Source organism: Camelus bactrianus, unplaced genomic scaffold, assembly GCF_048773025.1.
Source record: "Camelus bactrianus isolate YW-2024 breed Bactrian camel unplaced genomic scaffold, ASM4877302v1 HiC_scaffold_34, whole genome shotgun sequence".
Taxonomy (NCBI): Eukaryota; Metazoa; Chordata; class Mammalia; order Artiodactyla; family Camelidae; genus Camelus; species Camelus bactrianus.
In genome coordinates this window covers 7,057,501-7,074,335 of record NW_027413949.1, presented here as the reverse complement: position 1 = coordinate 7,074,335, position 16,835 = coordinate 7,057,501, and the positions used below count along the sequence as shown (strand labels likewise).

Here is a 16,835-nt window from a genome sequence, read left to right as displayed (position 1 = left end):
AACAATTTTCAGACCGGTTTCTTTGATTTAGTAAGATGTCTTTTAAGTTTCTTCCATGTCTTTCACGGCTTGATAGCTAATTTCCTTGTCTTTCGTTCTTTTTTATTTATTTATTTTTTTAAAATGTTTTTACTGCACATATATTTTTAATTTACATATATGTACTGTGCATTGTTTCCAGGAAGGTTTAGAGCTTTAGCTTTTTAAACTTACATACTTATCAAAGGAATAAAGCCAACCACAAAAGAAGAATGAATTCAAAAAGATACACACACCCTGCTATTAACAGCAACATCATTTATGATTGCCAAGATACGGAAGCATCCTAAGTGCACATCAACATTTGAATAGATAAAGAAGAGGGGACACACACACACACACACACACACACACACACACACACACACATACACACACGTAATGGAATACAATTCACCCATGAGAAAGAAGGATATTTTGCCATTTGTGGCCCTTCCTTTCCTTTTTATTTTTCCCCCTCCACTTTAAAAACCAGAATTTTATAACTGGGATAAACACTTCCATTGAGTCAAAAACAGTAAAATGCCTAGAAATAAACTTAATCGAGGAGGTTATCTATACTCCAGAATCTGAAATGACACAAAGAAATGGAAAGATGCCTTGTGCTCTTGCATTGGAAGAATCAATACTATCAACATGGCCACACTATCCAAAGCAATCCGCAGGTTCCATGCAACCCCTGTCAAAATACTCACGACATTCCTCACAGAACTAGAACAAACAATTTCAAAATTTTTAAGGAACAACGGAAGACCCTAAACAGGCAAAGCAATCTTTCGAAGGTCTCCTCTCCCTCCCTCCCTCCCTCCCTCCCTCTCTCTCTCTCTCTTTCTCTCTCTCTCTCTCTCTCTCTCTCTCTCTCCCCCCCTCTCTCCCCCTCTTTCTCTCCCTCTCTCCCCCCCTCCCTTTCTCTGTCATCTTTTTGTTCTCTTTTCTTAGGATTTGATGACTTGAGACCATCCTTTATCATTCCTTGTAAAGCCGGCTTGATGGTGCTGAAATCTTGTAGCTTTTGTTTATCTGTGAAGCTTTTGATTTCTCCCTCAAATCTGAACGAGAGCCTTGCTGAATAGAGTATTCTTACCTGTCAGTTTTCCCCTTTCATCACTTTAAGTATGTTGTGCCACCCACTTCTGGCCTGTAGAGTTTCTGCTGAAAAATCAGCTGATAACCTTACGGGAGTTCCCTTGTATGTTATTTGCTGCTTTTCTCTCGTTCATTTTAATATTTTCTCCTTATCCTTAGTTTTGGTCAATTTGATGACGATGTGCCTCGGTGTGTTCCCGTATGGTACTCTCTGCACTTCCACCTCATTTGGTTATTTAAAGGATCTTCAGTCTGTTCAATTCATAGGAGAGAACTTCCACGTGTATTTCTTCTCAGTTTTATGAAACAAAGAAGGACCCAGGAAACTGGCAAAACATAAATGCTTTTCTATTGGGTTGAGCAAAGACAGGCCCTGGCCGGGGACGGGGGGGGGCGGTGCTGGAGGGTCGGGGGGGCGGTGTAGAGAAGGATATAGATCATTGTTAGAGTGCCTGCTTAGCATGCATGATGCCCTGGGTTCAATCCCCAGAACCACCATTAAAATAAATAAATAACCTAATCAAACCCATCCCCCTCCTCCCCCCCCAAAAAAAAAGAAGGAGAAAAGAGTGAGAGACAGAGACAGACCATCGGGAAAAGTAGCTGCACTAATACTTCCAAGAAACAGGACAACATAAAGATAATGGAAGAAATGCTGGATAGTGAACAGCCACGGGTGGTTGGCACAGACCCATAGCTTCTGGACTCGCTAAAAAAAAAAAAAAAAAAGAATATGAGAATCATATGGATCAGGAGATTGGGTCTGAATTTTGTGCCGTTTGACTTGTGCCAGTTACAAAGGTCATGCACAAGGAAGATGACTGGCTACTTTATTGTCTGAAATGAGACACTTGAAAGTGAAAGGAGGTGCTATACAATCGTGCCTGGACTGGGATTTTTCTAAGGGAGCCCAAATCCTTTACAATATATATCATGTTTTCAAAAATGAATATCATTCCTGGACAACATTTAAGCAATTGTTTTCTGTGTTATCAGTAAACATTTTTAAAAAATCAGTAAGAAAGGAAGAGGGAGAGAGAAAGAGAGAGAACAGGAGTAACTATACGCGCGCGTGCGTGCATGCATGTGTGTGTGTGTGTGTGTGTGCGCGCACGTGTGTTGAGGTGGGGGCCTAAAAGAGGGTGAGGATTCTTTTCATCGAGGTCTGTTTGTACAGAATTCTCTCCTTCTCCGCTTTACACTGTGAAGGAAAAGCCCAGCTGGGCTAACAAGCTAAGTCGCAAATCTAAGTGTAACAAGTGTCGGATTACTGATCTGAGTTCTGCTGGGCTAACTCGTAAATCTAAATTAATAAGTGCCGGTTTGCTGATTCCCTGTTCATATTTTGCTAGCCAGCTGGATTTTCAAAGAGACATATCTGGCCTTGAAATGTTGGTTTGCTGCCTCACTGCCTCTACTTTCGTGATAATGATGTTGCTAAAGCTATTGCGTGCCTATTGGCCGAATACCCCAAGCTGGTACTTAACCCTATAAAACCTCATGTGCACGTCTTGGAGGTGCTCAAGGCTTAGGAGCAGAAGCCCCTCTGAGCCCGCCGGCGTAATAAATCTGAGTACTCCAACCCTCCGAGTGGTGCTTGTTTCTTGGCCGGCCTGTCATTTCCATAACAGCACCGTTGACAATAAGAACGTCACTCTCGTTCCGGCATAAAGAAGACATCTGGGGAGGGTGGGGTGGGGGGTGGGGTGTAGATCTATGTTATGTCCTGATTCCAGGAAGGAAAGGGGCAAGGGTCAGCGTGCCCTTCTTTCTGGGGTATCTGTCTGTTCGCTTTTGGTGTTCGGCTGGTTTGGTTATTTCAGCTTTCTGTTTGGTTCCTTTCACAGATCCAGTGGCTCAAAACAGCATTCTGATTTTCTTTTCTCCTGGGGTTTGGTTTTTGATAGGTAGAGGGACAGGGCCCACGCAGGGGTGGGGGTGGGGGGTCACTGTGCCGGAGAAAGGGAGGCGGCTGTGGTGAAATCATCGATCAGAGGGGATTTCTACGAGAGGGACTCTCCGAAGTGAATGGGGTCCAAGGAGATCAGCAGGGTTTCTGTGTGCTCGTTTGGTTTTGTTCGTGCGTGTGTTTGTTTTTTCTGGACGAGGCCAAAGAACTCTTCAGGTGGAGGTGTGTGTCCAAAGGGTCTGACAGGATGGGAGGATGCGGGGCGAGTCAGTCCATGTGCCCAGAAAGAGAGAGAATCTGTCATAGCTGAGACTCAGGCCTTTTTCAGACCTAGGCCCAGAGAGCAGTTCGGCTCCGAGCATTCACGGAGAAGTTCGCCGCCACCTCAGTCCTGTCCCCCACCCCCGCCCTCCCCCACGCCTCAGCCCCCAGTGAAGGAGGAATCATGAAGTGGCCGCACTTAGGCTAAGCCAATTTTTGGCTTTATGCTTACTGCTTGCTTTTAGAACGATCAGCAAACTCGACTGACCAGACACCGCTCCCAGCTCCAGGCCCACTGTTAAAAACAGCTAAAGTTGTCGATTCTAACTGTTTGATTTGACCTTCCTCTGATCGTTCAACTTGACAATCATGTTTGGCGTCTGAGTCTTTCCCCAGGAAGGGAGTCACGGGAGGATAAGCTCAGGAGAACGACCAGCCCCCTCCCACCCCCCACCCCCCACCCCGAGTTCCTCCGTGGCGCTGGTGCCGCCGGGTGAGTCTGACCAGATAAAGAAGGTCACGGGCTGATGACCTACTAGACCACCAGGAGGTCCCATGTTATCAGACACTCATCCAGATTTAGGAGCAAGTTTCATCAGAGACCCTTGTTGATCATGAGCACCTTTTGTGCTCCCGCCTGTTGTGATTCCCTTTCATGCTCCAACCTGTTCGTCCACAGAAGCATGAAACCCCAACCCCAAGACGGGTTCACAGTTTGGAGGGCACTAGCCTGCTGTGAGTCCCCTTTGCCCAGCAAAGCAATCAAGCTGCCTCTTTTCTTCTAAACTCTAAGACCCTGTCTCTGGGTTATTTGGCTCGTCAGGGACGGGGTCGGGGAGGGCGATCTTTCGGCAACACCCGCAGAAGTTTCCCTGAGTGGCAGGAACCAGCGTGGCCCTCAGGCCTCAGCCCCGCAGGCAGGCAGGCAGGCAGGCAGGCAGGCAGGCAGGCAGGCAGGCAGGCAGGCAGAGTTGGAGCGACCGTTGGTCCCGCCCCCGCCCGCGCACCACCCCCCCCCCCCCGCCCCCGCCGCTGCTTCCGCCGCCGCCGCCGCCACCGCCGCCGCCGCCGCCTCACAGGCCTTCTCCACCGATCGGTCCCAAATCGACTGACTGTCTCCTGGAAGCGGGGGCGGGGACGTCAGGAGGATCCATTCGGCAGGGCCTCGTTCAATCGCTTCATTCAAATGCAGAAAGCTCTGTGCTCAGGTCAGAGCCTTTGACTTGGCCTCCGGCTCCTCTCTGTTGAACGGCTTTTGTTCTTTGGTTTCAATTTCCCCACCCTTAGGCCACCCCGTCCCAACTGCACGGAGGGAGGCGGGAGGGAGGGGGAGAATCTCGCCTGGTCTCAGGCCAAAGGAGTCCCCTCCTTTTCCTAATCTGGGTAAACCCCACTACACCGTTTGAGAATCATGGAAGGGCATGGAAGCAGACCTCTGACTTGATAGATTCCTCTGGGATGGGAGACTTTAAAAAAACAAAATTCTTTTTCCCCTGCTTCCAGGGAGGCAGAAAGGAGGGCCAGAGTGTTCCTCTTGCCTCGGGCAGTTCTTTGTTTGTTTCTTTCCTTCTTTTGTTAAATCATTTTTTTTTCCTTTTTTTCTTCCAGTTTTATTGAGACAGAGTTGACATACAGCAGTGTATACTTTGGGGGGGGGGGGGCGGGGAGAGGAATTCGATTTTATGTATTTATTTTTGACCGGAGGTACTGGGGATTAAACCCAGGACCTTGTGCTTGCTTGCTAAGCACACACTCTACCACTGACCTATACCCTCCCCCTTGGCCAGTTGTGAAGTCCCTTTCATTCAGCATAGTCCATCGGGCACATTTTGGGGCAGCCTACTCTGGACCCCAACATTTCCCTATTCTGTAACTTCCCTGGAAGTTTTACACATTAAAAGCTGGGCTGTTGACTGTGCATGTGCGTCCATGCGTGCGTGCGTGCGTGCGTGCGTGCGTCTGAGCGTGCATGCGTGCGTGTGGTGTGGGGGCAGGAGGGAGGGAATAGTTTCCTAGAGGGCCTGCGTTTCATGGACCCAGTTTCTTAGTTCTGAGAACAGGTCTGTTCAAGGAAACAGTTGTAGTATCTCGTCTCAGGAGGCGGTGGTGTCGATGGGCTTCTGAAGCTAGGCCTAGGGAGCAAGCAGTCAGGTATCGCCTAAGAGGCACTTGTGTGGAAAACCAAAGTACAGCACAAAAGTTAATCATTGGAGCAGATGAGAAACCAGATTCAGGGCCGGGAGTAGGGGGTCAGTCTAGTAGGAGATTTCCACACATCGGGGTCATCGAAATGGCTCGAGCAGTTTGAAATGCCTCTGATGATGTCCTGGGGTGTTCGGCTCAACTCTCTGAGCGGCTCCTCCAAAAACAGGCCCTAGGATGGTTTCCACAGGAGCTGTTGTGGCCATTTCTCTGACGTTTACCTCCCGTTGTCCAGCTTCAGTCTGCAGGGCTTCAGGAGACGGAGCATTTTAGTACTCAATGATGCCAAGACAAAAGGGTGAGAGAAAATGGGAAACGTTCGTGGAGATGGTCCTAGGCAGATAGTGGAGGCAACTAGAAGACCTTCAGTCTCCGGGCCGGCTTTCAGGTTGAGACAAAAACCCTAAGGCAAGCGCTTGCTGCCACAGCACATCGACTAACACGGGAACCATCCAGAGAAGATCAGCACGGCCCCTGAACGTGGACGACACACGCACATACGTGAAGAGTTCCGTAGCTTTAGTGATGTCAGTCACCCAGAGGAAGACAGATATCCTATGCCATCACTTCTAGGTGGGATCTGAAAGTAAGTCAAGACACCCATCCATACATAAATAACTCCATTTTAAAAAGACTCCAAGGAACCTATTTACAAACCAGAAACAGACTGGACTCGCAGACATGGAAAAGAAACCGATGGTTAACACAGGGGACAGGGTAGGGTGGAGGAATGGGGGAGGGCAGAGGGATAAATCAGGAGTTTGGGATTAGCAGATATAAACCACCCTATACAAACTAGGTACACAAGTAGGTCCTACTGTCTAGCACAGGGAACTATGTTCAATAGCTTGTAATAACCTATCCTGAAAAAGTATACGTGTGTGTGTGTGTGTGTGTGTGTGTGTGTGTGTGTGTGTGTGTGTGTGTGTGAATAAGTGAATCACTATGCCGTACGTCATAAATGAACACAACATTGTAAGTCAACTATACTTCCATTGACAGAGAGTTCCTACAATAAACAGGCAGGCAGGCAGGCAGGCAGGCAGGCAGGCAGGCAGGCAGACAGACAGACACAGACACAGACACAGACACACAGACACACAGACACAGACACACAGACACACACACACACACACACACACACACACACACACACACACACACACACACACACACACACCACAGACACAGGGGAACCCTAAGGAAAACGAGTAGCACTAGTATCTCTTATCCATGCATGTCTATCCCAGTTTAATGGAAACCTAAGTTTTTGCCTCCAAGTCAATGATGCTAATAACTCTGCTGCCAAGAATAGAAAAATCCTCACGGAGGATTTCTGAATCCCAGAAGGGTCAGGGAGGGAGAAAAAGAGAAAGGGTTCCATTCTGCTGACAGAGGTATGATATTTACCATGTGGGTGTCCGCCTCTAAAAGGGAAGGAAGGGGAAAAAACAAAAGTTTATTTTCCCTTGTATCTGAAAAGAAAAAAATTTAAAACTCAATCCTCTTGGAGACAAGAAGTCGTACACACCTCATGTCACTGATTCTCCTCCTCCACCTCCTCCTCCTCCTTCCTCTACTTCTTCTTCTAGTCTATATCTCCCATGGATTCTGACGACCTTGCCTGATGATGGCGGGTGATGGGGGCAGAGATCGATCCTTCTGAGAAGTAAGTTGGCAAGCGCTTTAGTGAAGCCTCGTAGGATTTACCCAGCGAAGCGAGTGCCTTCGTCCCTGGAGGCTGCGGAAAGTATGTCCCCAAGTCACATACGCATGTGTTTGTCTTTTGTTGTCGTCGTTGTTGTTGTTGTTGTTGGTGGTGGTGGTGGTGGTGGTGGTGTGTGTGTGTTTGTTTGTTTGTTTGTTTGTTTGTTTGTTTGTTTGTTTGTAGCAGTGTCCTGGCCATGCTGATGGCATCAGGCTTGCAGCGGGGGAAGGAAGGCTTCAACCCCTTTGGAAGTCATACCTACCATCCCAAGAACGTCTGGATGACCCCTACTATGTGGCAGTTGAATGGGGGCCAGTTACTGGGGTTCAGCGGGTCCAGAGAGAGGAGGTCTGAGGCCTCTGGGGACAAAACGTTTGTACGTATGTATGTATGTGTGTATGGCCAGTTGACTGTTTTTGCGGTCCTATAGGAATCTTCCTGCCCCTGTCTATTGAACAATGGGAGTCATCTTCCAAGTGCCCTGACACCAGACACCACGGTGGGTGAAGGAATGCGGGTGGGGTGGGGGTGGGTGGGGGAGGTCATCCAGGGAGCTGGGAGAAACCGAGCACGTCCGTGGGTCGGTGGGTCGGCCTGTCGGATGGTCGCCATGCTGGGTTTCCCCTAACCCAGGCCATTTGCCGAATGGACAGAACAGACTGGGGCCACGTGTGCCACCCACCCTCTTTCCGGAGGCTGTGGTCCACTGTGTTTGCATGAAAGTCAGTGAAGGAGGCATCTCCTTGGGACTCGGTTCTGTCCCTTTCACGAGAGCCTCCACTTTGGATGACAGCCAGCCAGCCAGCCAGCCCTCGATGCCAGGGCAGTAGACGACTGCCAGGAATATCCCATCCTTTCTGGAACCCTGAGTGTACCCACCTGTACAGACACAAGGCTGAAGAATACATGACGTTCCTTCCTAGTTGACAGCACTCCCCATGTCACTGAAACAGTGTCCAGTACGCTGACGTCATCTCCTCCCTCTCCCACACCCCCGCACGCGCACAAACACGCGCGCGCGCGCGCACACACACACACACACACACACACACACACACACACTCTGTCTGTCTGTCTGTCTGTCTGTCTGTCTGTCTTCTAAGGATGGAGAAGAGTTTGCTGAGCTATTTCGGGTGCCCTCTCATCCTAGTTCCTATCTCCAAGTTGGTTCAAAGTCCAAAAGGCGGTCAAGCACTTAATCAGATAGGTCCCTCGTAAAGAATGCCTCCCACATCACGACGACAGGCTTCTTAGGCCAGCCGAGAAGCTCCTTCAGTTCTGCGCCCATCTTGGCTCTAAGTTGATATCAGTCTGTTACGGAAATGACAGGCCAGCCAAGAAACAAGCACCACTCGGAGGGTTGGAGTACTCAGATTTATTACGCCGGCGGGCTCAGAGGGGCTTCTGCTCCGAAGCTCTGAGCACCTCCAAGACGTGCACATGAGGTTTCATAGGGTTAATTACAAATATGGGTCTATTCGCCAATAAGGCTCAAACAACAAAAAGCAAAGGATCAGTACACTGGAGCTTATCAATTTGGAACAGATCACGTTACTGACACTTGTTGAGCTTGGATTTACGAGTTAGCTTGTTAGCCCAGTAAACTGACACTAAACTTCAGATTTACGAGTTAGCCCAGCAGAACTTAGATCAGTAAACGGACACTTATCACACTTAGATTTGTGACTTTAGCTTGTTAGCCCAGCTGGGCTTTTCCTTTACAAGTCCTCCAGGATCCAAGAAAGCCACGTTGGAAAACAAGTGGTGATTCTGATGGGACAGGAGATCAGTCATTTGGGGGCGAAGGGTGGGGTAGGGAGACATACCAGCCAGTCTGTCTGTTTTCACCCAGTGTGGGAGCCGTCCCAAAGAGATAACTCGAGAAGAGAGAAACAGGGAGTTGACAAAGAACACGTGCAGTGGCGTGCCCTCCCCCCCACCCCAGGAGAAGGCCAAGCCAGAAGTCCCTCCGGATGGCGGGCTCCGGACTCCGGCTTCCAGGGGAAGCGATTTTTTTTTCCTCCCCATTTCAGGCCCGGAAGAAGAGGGAGAGGCAGAGTGTCCTTCTCGGGCATCCGCTGTTTCTGAAGCACGCTTGTTGCCAAAAGTTCGGCCCCCGTCCCCGACGAGCCCAAGAATCCAGAGACAAGGTCTTGGAGCTTAGAAGCAAAGAGGCCATTTTATCGCTCTGCCGGGCAAAGGGGATTCACAGCAGGCTAGCGTCTTCAAAACTGTGTACCCACCTTGGGGATGGAGTGGGTGGGGTGGTTCTAGAGCCATAGCTCAAACAATCGGGCATCGATCACCATCCACAGAATCGTTTTCTCATCAGAAGACTCAGAATGGTGTCACGATGCCTCCAGGTGACCCATTCTATAGAGGCTGGTGGTTAGATCTCGTTATCTCATAAGCACTCAAGGTGTGGCCTTCTTGGTCACTCAGGCTATTTTGTCAGGTCACTAGTCCCGTGACCGACTCTCCTCGGAGAAAGACTCAGAGACCCAGCATGATGATGACTTTCAATGAGTGAAATACAGTAGAAACAGTAAGATCGATAGCTTCCAGTTTCAACAACAGGCCTGGAACCGTGAGCAGCAACCAGTCAGTCAGGACAGTTGACCGTTTTCAGGGCGAGCATAAGAAACCGAATGACACCCCCCCCCCCCAGCAAATGAATGAATGAATGACCTAATGATCCTCCCCTCCCCCCCCCGCCAAAAAAAGAAGAAGCAATCCGTTAGCCTAATTCCGGCCATTTTATTCATCCTCCTTCACCCTGAAGCCCCAGTCACCCACGTGCCACAGTGGTCTGTTTTCTGGTTTCCTCCACCACCCCACCCCCCACCAACCACCACCCCGCCAACATCCCCCTATGCCCAACCACCGCCCCAAGTGTGGGACTGGACGGGGGTGCAGGGGGGCTGAGGGGGCGGCAATGGCGGCTTGAGGTGAGGGTGGGGAGTGTTCCGCCCAGATCGTATAGGAAGCTCAAACACAGCTGCAGTACGAGACAAGATGGTAGATTTCTGTGGGTCCTCCCTCCTCTTAAAATCCTTCCTAAGGAGGAGACAGACAGAAAGAGAAACATCACCCTCACTCCCAACGCCTCCTGCGCCCTCGATGCGCCCCAAAACAACAACAAGAAAAACAAAAACAAACACGACCACAAATAAGTCGCTATCCCTGGGGAAGAAGGATTCGATGGCATGGGGATATCATTCTAAAATTCATTCCCTCTTCATCACATTTCATGGAAACCGATTGCAATCTATGAGGCCCTGTGAAGGTAGGGGTTGGGGGGGTAGGGAGGAGGGAGGGAAGTGAAGGGGGGAGAGAGAGAGAGAGAGAGAGAGAGAGAGAGAGAGAGAGCAGAGGAGAGGAGGGATAAAAGGGGAGAGGACAGGAAAGGAGAGGAGGGAAAAGAGGGGAGGGGAGGGGAAATGAGAAGAGGCGAGGGGAGAGGAGAAGAGGGAGAGGAGAGGAGTGGAGGGGAGAAGAGAGGAGTGGAGGGGTGAGGGGGAAGGGGGGAGAACAGGGAAGAGGAGAGGAGGGGAGAGGAGAGGAAAGAGAGACAAGGGAGACAGACAGACACGCATGCGCGCGCGCGCGCACACACACACACACACACAGAATAGCGAAATGGAGAGAGAGGCAGAGAGAGAGAGAGAGACAGACAGACAGACAGACAGACACGGATCTAGGTCAGGGACACTACACATGGGTATTCTTCTGAGTGATTTTATGTGTTTTCTCAATCGCCACCTCTATGGAGATAAAAATCGCTCCCATAAGATGAAGGGAGTCCTTCTGCCACGGCCCGCGGCCCCGCCCACCAGCACCGCTTGTGTTTGTCAGGGATTCCAAGCCAAAGCACGTGGAGGAGCGGGAGAGCTTCCTGGCAGCCCAAGGAGGAGGAAAGTCCGGCAGCATGAGAGAGGTGGTTGGCACGGGGAAGCTGGAGGCCGGCTGACGAGAAGATGGGTGAGGGGGCAGGGAGGAGGGTTTCCCAAGTTGGAGAGCCAAGACGAGGGAGGGGAGCTGTCGGTGGCTGCGTTCTGACCCCGACCCCAACCCTGACTGGAGCGGATCCCTGAAAGGAGGCGGTTCGGGCTCTCTGGCCGAGAACGCCCCTCTCTTCCTCTTTGTGCAGAAACACCTTCCGCGGACCGAGAAAGTCCATCCCGAGACCCTCGTCGGAAGAGTCCTTTCCAGACCCATCACGATCCTCCTGGGCCTAGGGGTCCAGGGGATGGGGCGGGGCCTCCATTCGATCCGTCTTCCGTCCGTCCGTCCGTCCATCCACAAGATCTTGAACATCCATGTAGGATTCTGGATGGTAGCAGTTTTCCAGGATCCTCCAAATCCTTGTAAGTCCTCTCCTGGCAGATTCGACCCCTAGGTCGTACCGCGCAGCACAGGGCACTAGATTCAGTCCCTCGGGACGAGGGTTCCTGAAAAAGACCAGGAAAAAGAAGAACAGAATCACTATGGTGTGCACCAGCCAGAAACCAGCACCACCTTGTCACTCGAACAGACTTGCAAAAGGCGGGGTAGGGAGAGAAAGTCATAGGATGGCTACCATCCCTCCCACCCCCACCCCACAAGCCAAGCCCCAGACCATCGTCATCCCTGCTCCCCCTCCCCTCCCCTTTCCTCTCCCTTCCCCCTCCCCCTCCCCCTCCCCTCCATCGACGCCCGCCTCCCGCTTGTACCCCACTCCTCTGAACCCAGCACCACCCACCCCAGCCTGGACGGGCTCGGCTCAGATCGGCTCGGCTCGGCTCAGCCCGGCCCGGCCCGGCCCGGCCCGGCCCGGCCCGTCCGTCCGGTCGACTTCTTCGCAGGGTCTAAAATAGCGCCCGGCCGACAGGCAGGTGGCACATGGCACATGGCAGGGGAGCGAGCGGGACGGTTCGGGATCTCTGGGTGGCAGGGACACGCGGCCGGACAACCTGGCGTGCGTTTCTCCGCTCGGGGGGGCCTCGACCAGAGACCGTGGTACGGGGAACGGGGACACACACACACACACACACACCACACACACCACACACACACACCACACACACCACACACAGACACACAGACACACAGACACAGACACAGACACACACACACACACACACACACACACACACACACACACACACACACAGACACACACCTTCACCCCCACCCCCAAACCTCTGACAGCTTTCGTTTGTTTTCGGCCGACCGTCCCTCGATGAGGTACGAGTGCCTTGGCTGGGGCTGGGGGGGGGGGGGTGGAGTTCCTCCCTCCACAACGACCCCACACGGGCTCTGTTCTGGTCACCCGAGTCCTCTTCCAAGTCAGACCACAGGCCTCCATCACCCGGCGCGAGCACTCGGGGAAACAGTCACCATCCTCATCGCTCCGCTCCACCTCTACACGTGAAGAACTGTTCCCAGCCCACGGCACTCCACCCCACCCCACGCCCCGATGCCACCCACCGCAGTGGAGAGAAACGAGACGAATCCACAGACGTGCATCAATCCGATGAAGAAAACGACGGCCCTATTCCAAGGAAGCATAGATATCTAGGTAGGAGATTCATCGAGTACTATGGAGGCGGTGGGAAAGGGGGGGGTTGCGGTGGGGAGGGTCTAGAGATCAGGCAGTACAGCCCATGCTTAGCATGCAAAAAATAAAGGTCCAGGGTTCAATCCCCAGCACCTACTCTTCAAAAATAACCCGAGAAGAAGCAAGACGGCGGAGTAGAAGGACGCTCGTAGCTCACCCTCTCCCACAAATACACCAAAACTCACATCGACGGACCCACTCGGCCAATCAGACCACCTGCGGAACTCCGACAGAACACCGCCCTCTTCGAAAGACAAAGACGCCCAAAATCTGGTAGGAGAAAAGGAGAAAAGAAAGAGTCAAAAGCAAAACAGTGCGGGAGGGACCGGCAGAGGAGGAATAGGGCTCGTTCGCCAAACCTCCCCCTCTCCCACGGAGAGGCCGACGGGACGGTGGGGGAGCCTCCGAGTCTCTGATCTGCCCGGAGCGCCCCTTGACCGACCGATCCAAGTGAAACGGGCACAGAGGGTCCCCGCGACACCCAGCCCGAGTCGCAGGCCGGCAGCCGGGGGCCGGGACAGGCCGCACGAGCCGGGCAGAGGACCGTGTCGGCGGCACCACGCGCCGTGGCCGGGAGGGGATACAGAGCAGAACAACCCGCCCCCCCAACCCGTCCATTACGGGGAAAGAAAGGCAAAGCAACACGGCCGGTGTGCCCTGGGGGGAGGGGCGCCGTAGCCTCCATCTCCTCAGACCCGCGGCGCCATCACCGGCCCTTCTCGCGAGAAGAGAGGCGGGGCGCAGCCACAGCCGCCATAGCCCCTGGCGCGCGGCGCGCAGCGCGCGGGCGGGGGCGGGAGCGGGGGCGGGGCCGAGACTCGAATCCGCACCCGTGGGCTCTGCAACCTCCTAGGCAGGACTGAGACTCGTTTTCAGCCTGAGGCAGATATTATATATCTGCCCCGGTACCTCAGAGAACTCGCGCCACCAAGACTAAGAAGGAGCCGAGTTTTGGAATGCAGCAGGGGCGGGGCGGTTCCACGGTCTTCCCCGAGCCCACCTACGGAGAGGAGCGCCGACCCGAGGCGGAGCACACAGCCGCACAGAGCAGCGGAGCGACCGGCGCCGGGAGAGGGCAGGCGGCCAGCCACCCTCCCTCCTTCCCGGCAGGAACGCAGCATCCGAACGCGGTGCCAGGAGGGGGCGCGATCTACTTGCCCACAGGCACCGAGGGCAGCACAGACGAGGGCGCCGACAGAGGGCCCGCGGAAAAAGCAAGCTGAGTTCACGAAACAGGGCGACGACAGAAAGACTTCTCGGTGAAACCGTTAAGAGCGCACCGTCTCCAGGAGAACACATCCTTTTTTTTTTTTTTCCTCTTTTTTTTTTTTTTTTTCGTTTCCTTTGTCTTTTTTAATCTCTTTTATATCGGTTTTACCTTCTGTTACCTTTTTAACCTTTACTTTTGAACAGTCGTATACGTTTACGGTTTTAATCCCTTTTAAATGTTTCATTTCAAGTCTTTTCATTATTATTATTTTTAAACATCCACCCCCTTCCCTTTTTCATTCTCTTGGTTTTGATCTCCTGTTACTGGTTATTCACAGGTTTCAAATATTGTTTCTCGATTTTTTTCCTCCTTTTTATTAAGGTTATTAAAAGACGTCTCAACTCGATCGCTATTCTGCTTCCACTTACTCTTCTATTCATGATTACACACCGTCTTCAAACCTTTTCTTTCTCCCGTCTTTTAAAATCCTCTGTTTTATCTTTTGTTAAAATCTGTTCTATTTCCGATTACCTTTTAAAAATTTACTTTTGAAACAATTGTATATTATTTTCTGATCTTTTCTATTTGTTTTTAAAGGCTTTTAGAAGACGTCTCAACTCAATTGCTATTCTGCTTCAACTTGCTCTTCTATTATTGATCGTACACTGTTTTCAAACCTTTTTTTCTCCATTCTTTTAACATCCTGCCCCCACCCCCCTCTCTCCCTCTCCCCCTCTGTCTCTGTCTCTGTCTCTCTCTCTCTCCCCCTATCCCCCTCTCTCTTTTAAAGTTTTATGCCTGCGTAGGCTTTCGATAAATACATAAACTCCTTAAGGACCCCAATAGATAACTGATACTCCTTAAGCCACAGTGCCAGAGAGATAGGAGCATTATGAAGAAGCAGAGGAACCACTCCCAATTAAAAGAGCCAGAGAAATTCCCTGAAAGCACGATCCATGAAATAGACGTGGATGGCCTGCTCGATCAAGATTTCCAAAAAGGAGTGATCCAAGTCCTGAAGGAACTCCAAGAGATAGTGTTGAGAGATATACTATACGTCAAAAACGAAATCGAAGCTATAAAGAAGAGTCAAGGAGAACTGGTCAACTCATTGGCTGAAATGAGAACTGGTCTAAAGGCTGTCCAAAGCAGGCTAGATCACGCAGAGGAACGAATAAGTGGCCTAGAAGGCAGGACAACAGAAAGAACCCAATCAGAACAGCTGAGAGAAAAACCAATAAAGAACAACGAAAACCATCTTAGGGACCTAAGGGACCCTCGAAAGCGTGCCCATCTACGCACAATAGGGGTTCCAGAAGGGGAAGAAAGAACCAAGGGGACCGAAAAGGTATTCGAAGAAAGCATGACTGAAAATTTCCCAAATCTAAAGAAGGAATCAGATATCCAAGTCCAGGAGGCTCAGAGGGTACCCAACAGAAAGAACTCAAACAGGCCCACACCAAGACATAGGCTAATCAAGATGGCCAGAGTCAAGGATAAAGCAATGATCCTAAATGCCTTTAGGCAAGAGAAAAACAAAGAGTGAGTTCCAAGGGAACCCCCATAAGGCTCTCAGCGGATTTCTCTACACAAACACTACAGGCCAGAAGGGAGTGGCAAGATCTATTGAAATTCTTGAATGAAAAACAAAACAAAACAAAACAAAACAAAACAAAACAAACAAAAAGAAGCAGCCTAGGATACTCTATCCAGCAAAGCTATCCTTTAGAATAGAAGGGGAGGTAAAGAACTTCACAGACAAGCAAAAACGAAAAGAGTTTAGCAACACTGAACCCATGCTAAAAGAAACATCAACAGGTCTACTCTAAATAGAGAAGAAGGAGGATGGTACAAAAATGAGACCACTCATCACCGGAAAGGTGATCACTACCATTCATTCCAAACGGAATAAACACAAAATTGTAAAAAGAAGACATCTAAATCATTAAGAGTGGCAGAGGGAAGCAAGAAAATAATAGAGACTTTTTTTTTCCCCCCTTCTCCTTCCTTTCTTTCTCTTTTAGATGGGTTTGAGATTCTATTACTATCTGTTTCATACAAACAGTTATAGCCATAGGTGAATAGACTTCCAAACAGGGTCAACCGAACTCCAAAACGTACAAGTGAGTCACAGAAGCCAACTAAAGGCTAACTAAAGGCGGGGGGGGGGGGGGGGGGGAAGCATGGAGATGAAACAACATGCTATCGAAAAACCAATGGGTGAATGATGAAATCAAAGTTGAAATAAACAAAAAACCCAACAACAACAACAACAACAACAACAACAACAACAACAACAACAACAACAACAACAGCAAAGAGAACCTTGATACAAATGAAAATGAAAACCCAACCACCCAAAACTTATGGGACGCAGCCAAGGAAGGCTGCACTAAGGGGGAACTTTATAGCGATACAGGCCTTCCTCAAAAATGAAGAATGATCTCAAAGAAACAATCGAACCCACCAGCTGAAAGAACTAAAAAAAAGAAGAGCAGAAACACCCAAAAGTCAGCAGAAGGAAGGAAATCCTAAAGATCAGGAAATCAATAGAGTAGAGGTTAAAATAAAAAGAGAGAAGAAAGAAAGAAAGAAAGAAAGAAAGAAAGAAAGAAAGAAAGAAAGAAAGAAAGAAAGAAAGAAAGAAAGAAAGAAAGAAAGAAAGAAAGAAAGAAAGAAAGAAAGAAAGAAAGAAAGAAAGAAAGAAAGAAAGAAAGAAAGAAAGAAAGAAAGAAAGAAAGAAAAGAAAGAAAGGAAAGAAAGAAGGAAAGAAAGAAAGAGGGAGGGAGGGAGGGAGGAAGGAAGGAAGGAAGGAAGGAAG

The 16,835-nt window shown here is 50.3% G+C and overlaps 1 protein-coding gene, 1 long non-coding RNA gene and 1 other non-coding gene across 7 annotated transcripts in view; 2 read left to right on the top strand and 1 right to left on the bottom strand.

Moving 5' to 3' along the window:
• Positions 1-4,341: 4,341 nt before the first annotated feature.
• Positions 4,342-9,116, top strand: LOC141576787 (uncharacterized). 2 transcript variants are annotated; one of them, XR_012505209.1, is made up of 3 exons: positions 4,342-6,083; positions 7,090-7,247; positions 7,636-9,116. It is a non-coding gene; the product is annotated as an uncharacterized LOC141576787 (long non-coding RNA). The 2 variants fall into 2 exon arrangements; XR_012505210.1 differs by lacking the exon at positions 7,636-9,116 and adding an exon at positions 7,389-7,593.
• LOC141576800 (U6 spliceosomal RNA) lies at positions 5,910-6,018 on the top strand. The gene has a single exon (XR_012505244.1). It is a non-coding gene; the product is annotated as a U6 spliceosomal RNA (small nuclear RNA).
• An 826-nt stretch (positions 9,117-9,942) lies between the features above and the next one.
• Positions 9,943-16,835, bottom strand: part of LOC141576786 (uncharacterized) — a 7,377-nt gene continuing 484 nt past the window's right edge. Inside the window, exons 2-4 of one of the 4 annotated variants that reach the window (XM_074360183.1) lie at positions 12,990-13,074; positions 11,947-12,738; positions 9,943-11,656 (exon numbers count right to left, since the gene is read on the bottom strand). In XM_074360183.1, the coding sequence (XP_074216284.1) occupies positions 11,968-12,738; positions 12,990-13,074 (856 nt within the window). In that variant the 3' untranslated portion in view covers positions 9,943-11,656; positions 11,947-11,967. Of the gene's footprint in view, positions 11,657-11,946; positions 12,739-12,989; positions 16,275-16,835 lie in introns of those variants that run through there. The other 3 variants (XR_012505207.1, XR_012505206.1, XR_012505208.1) reach the window with 3 other exon arrangements.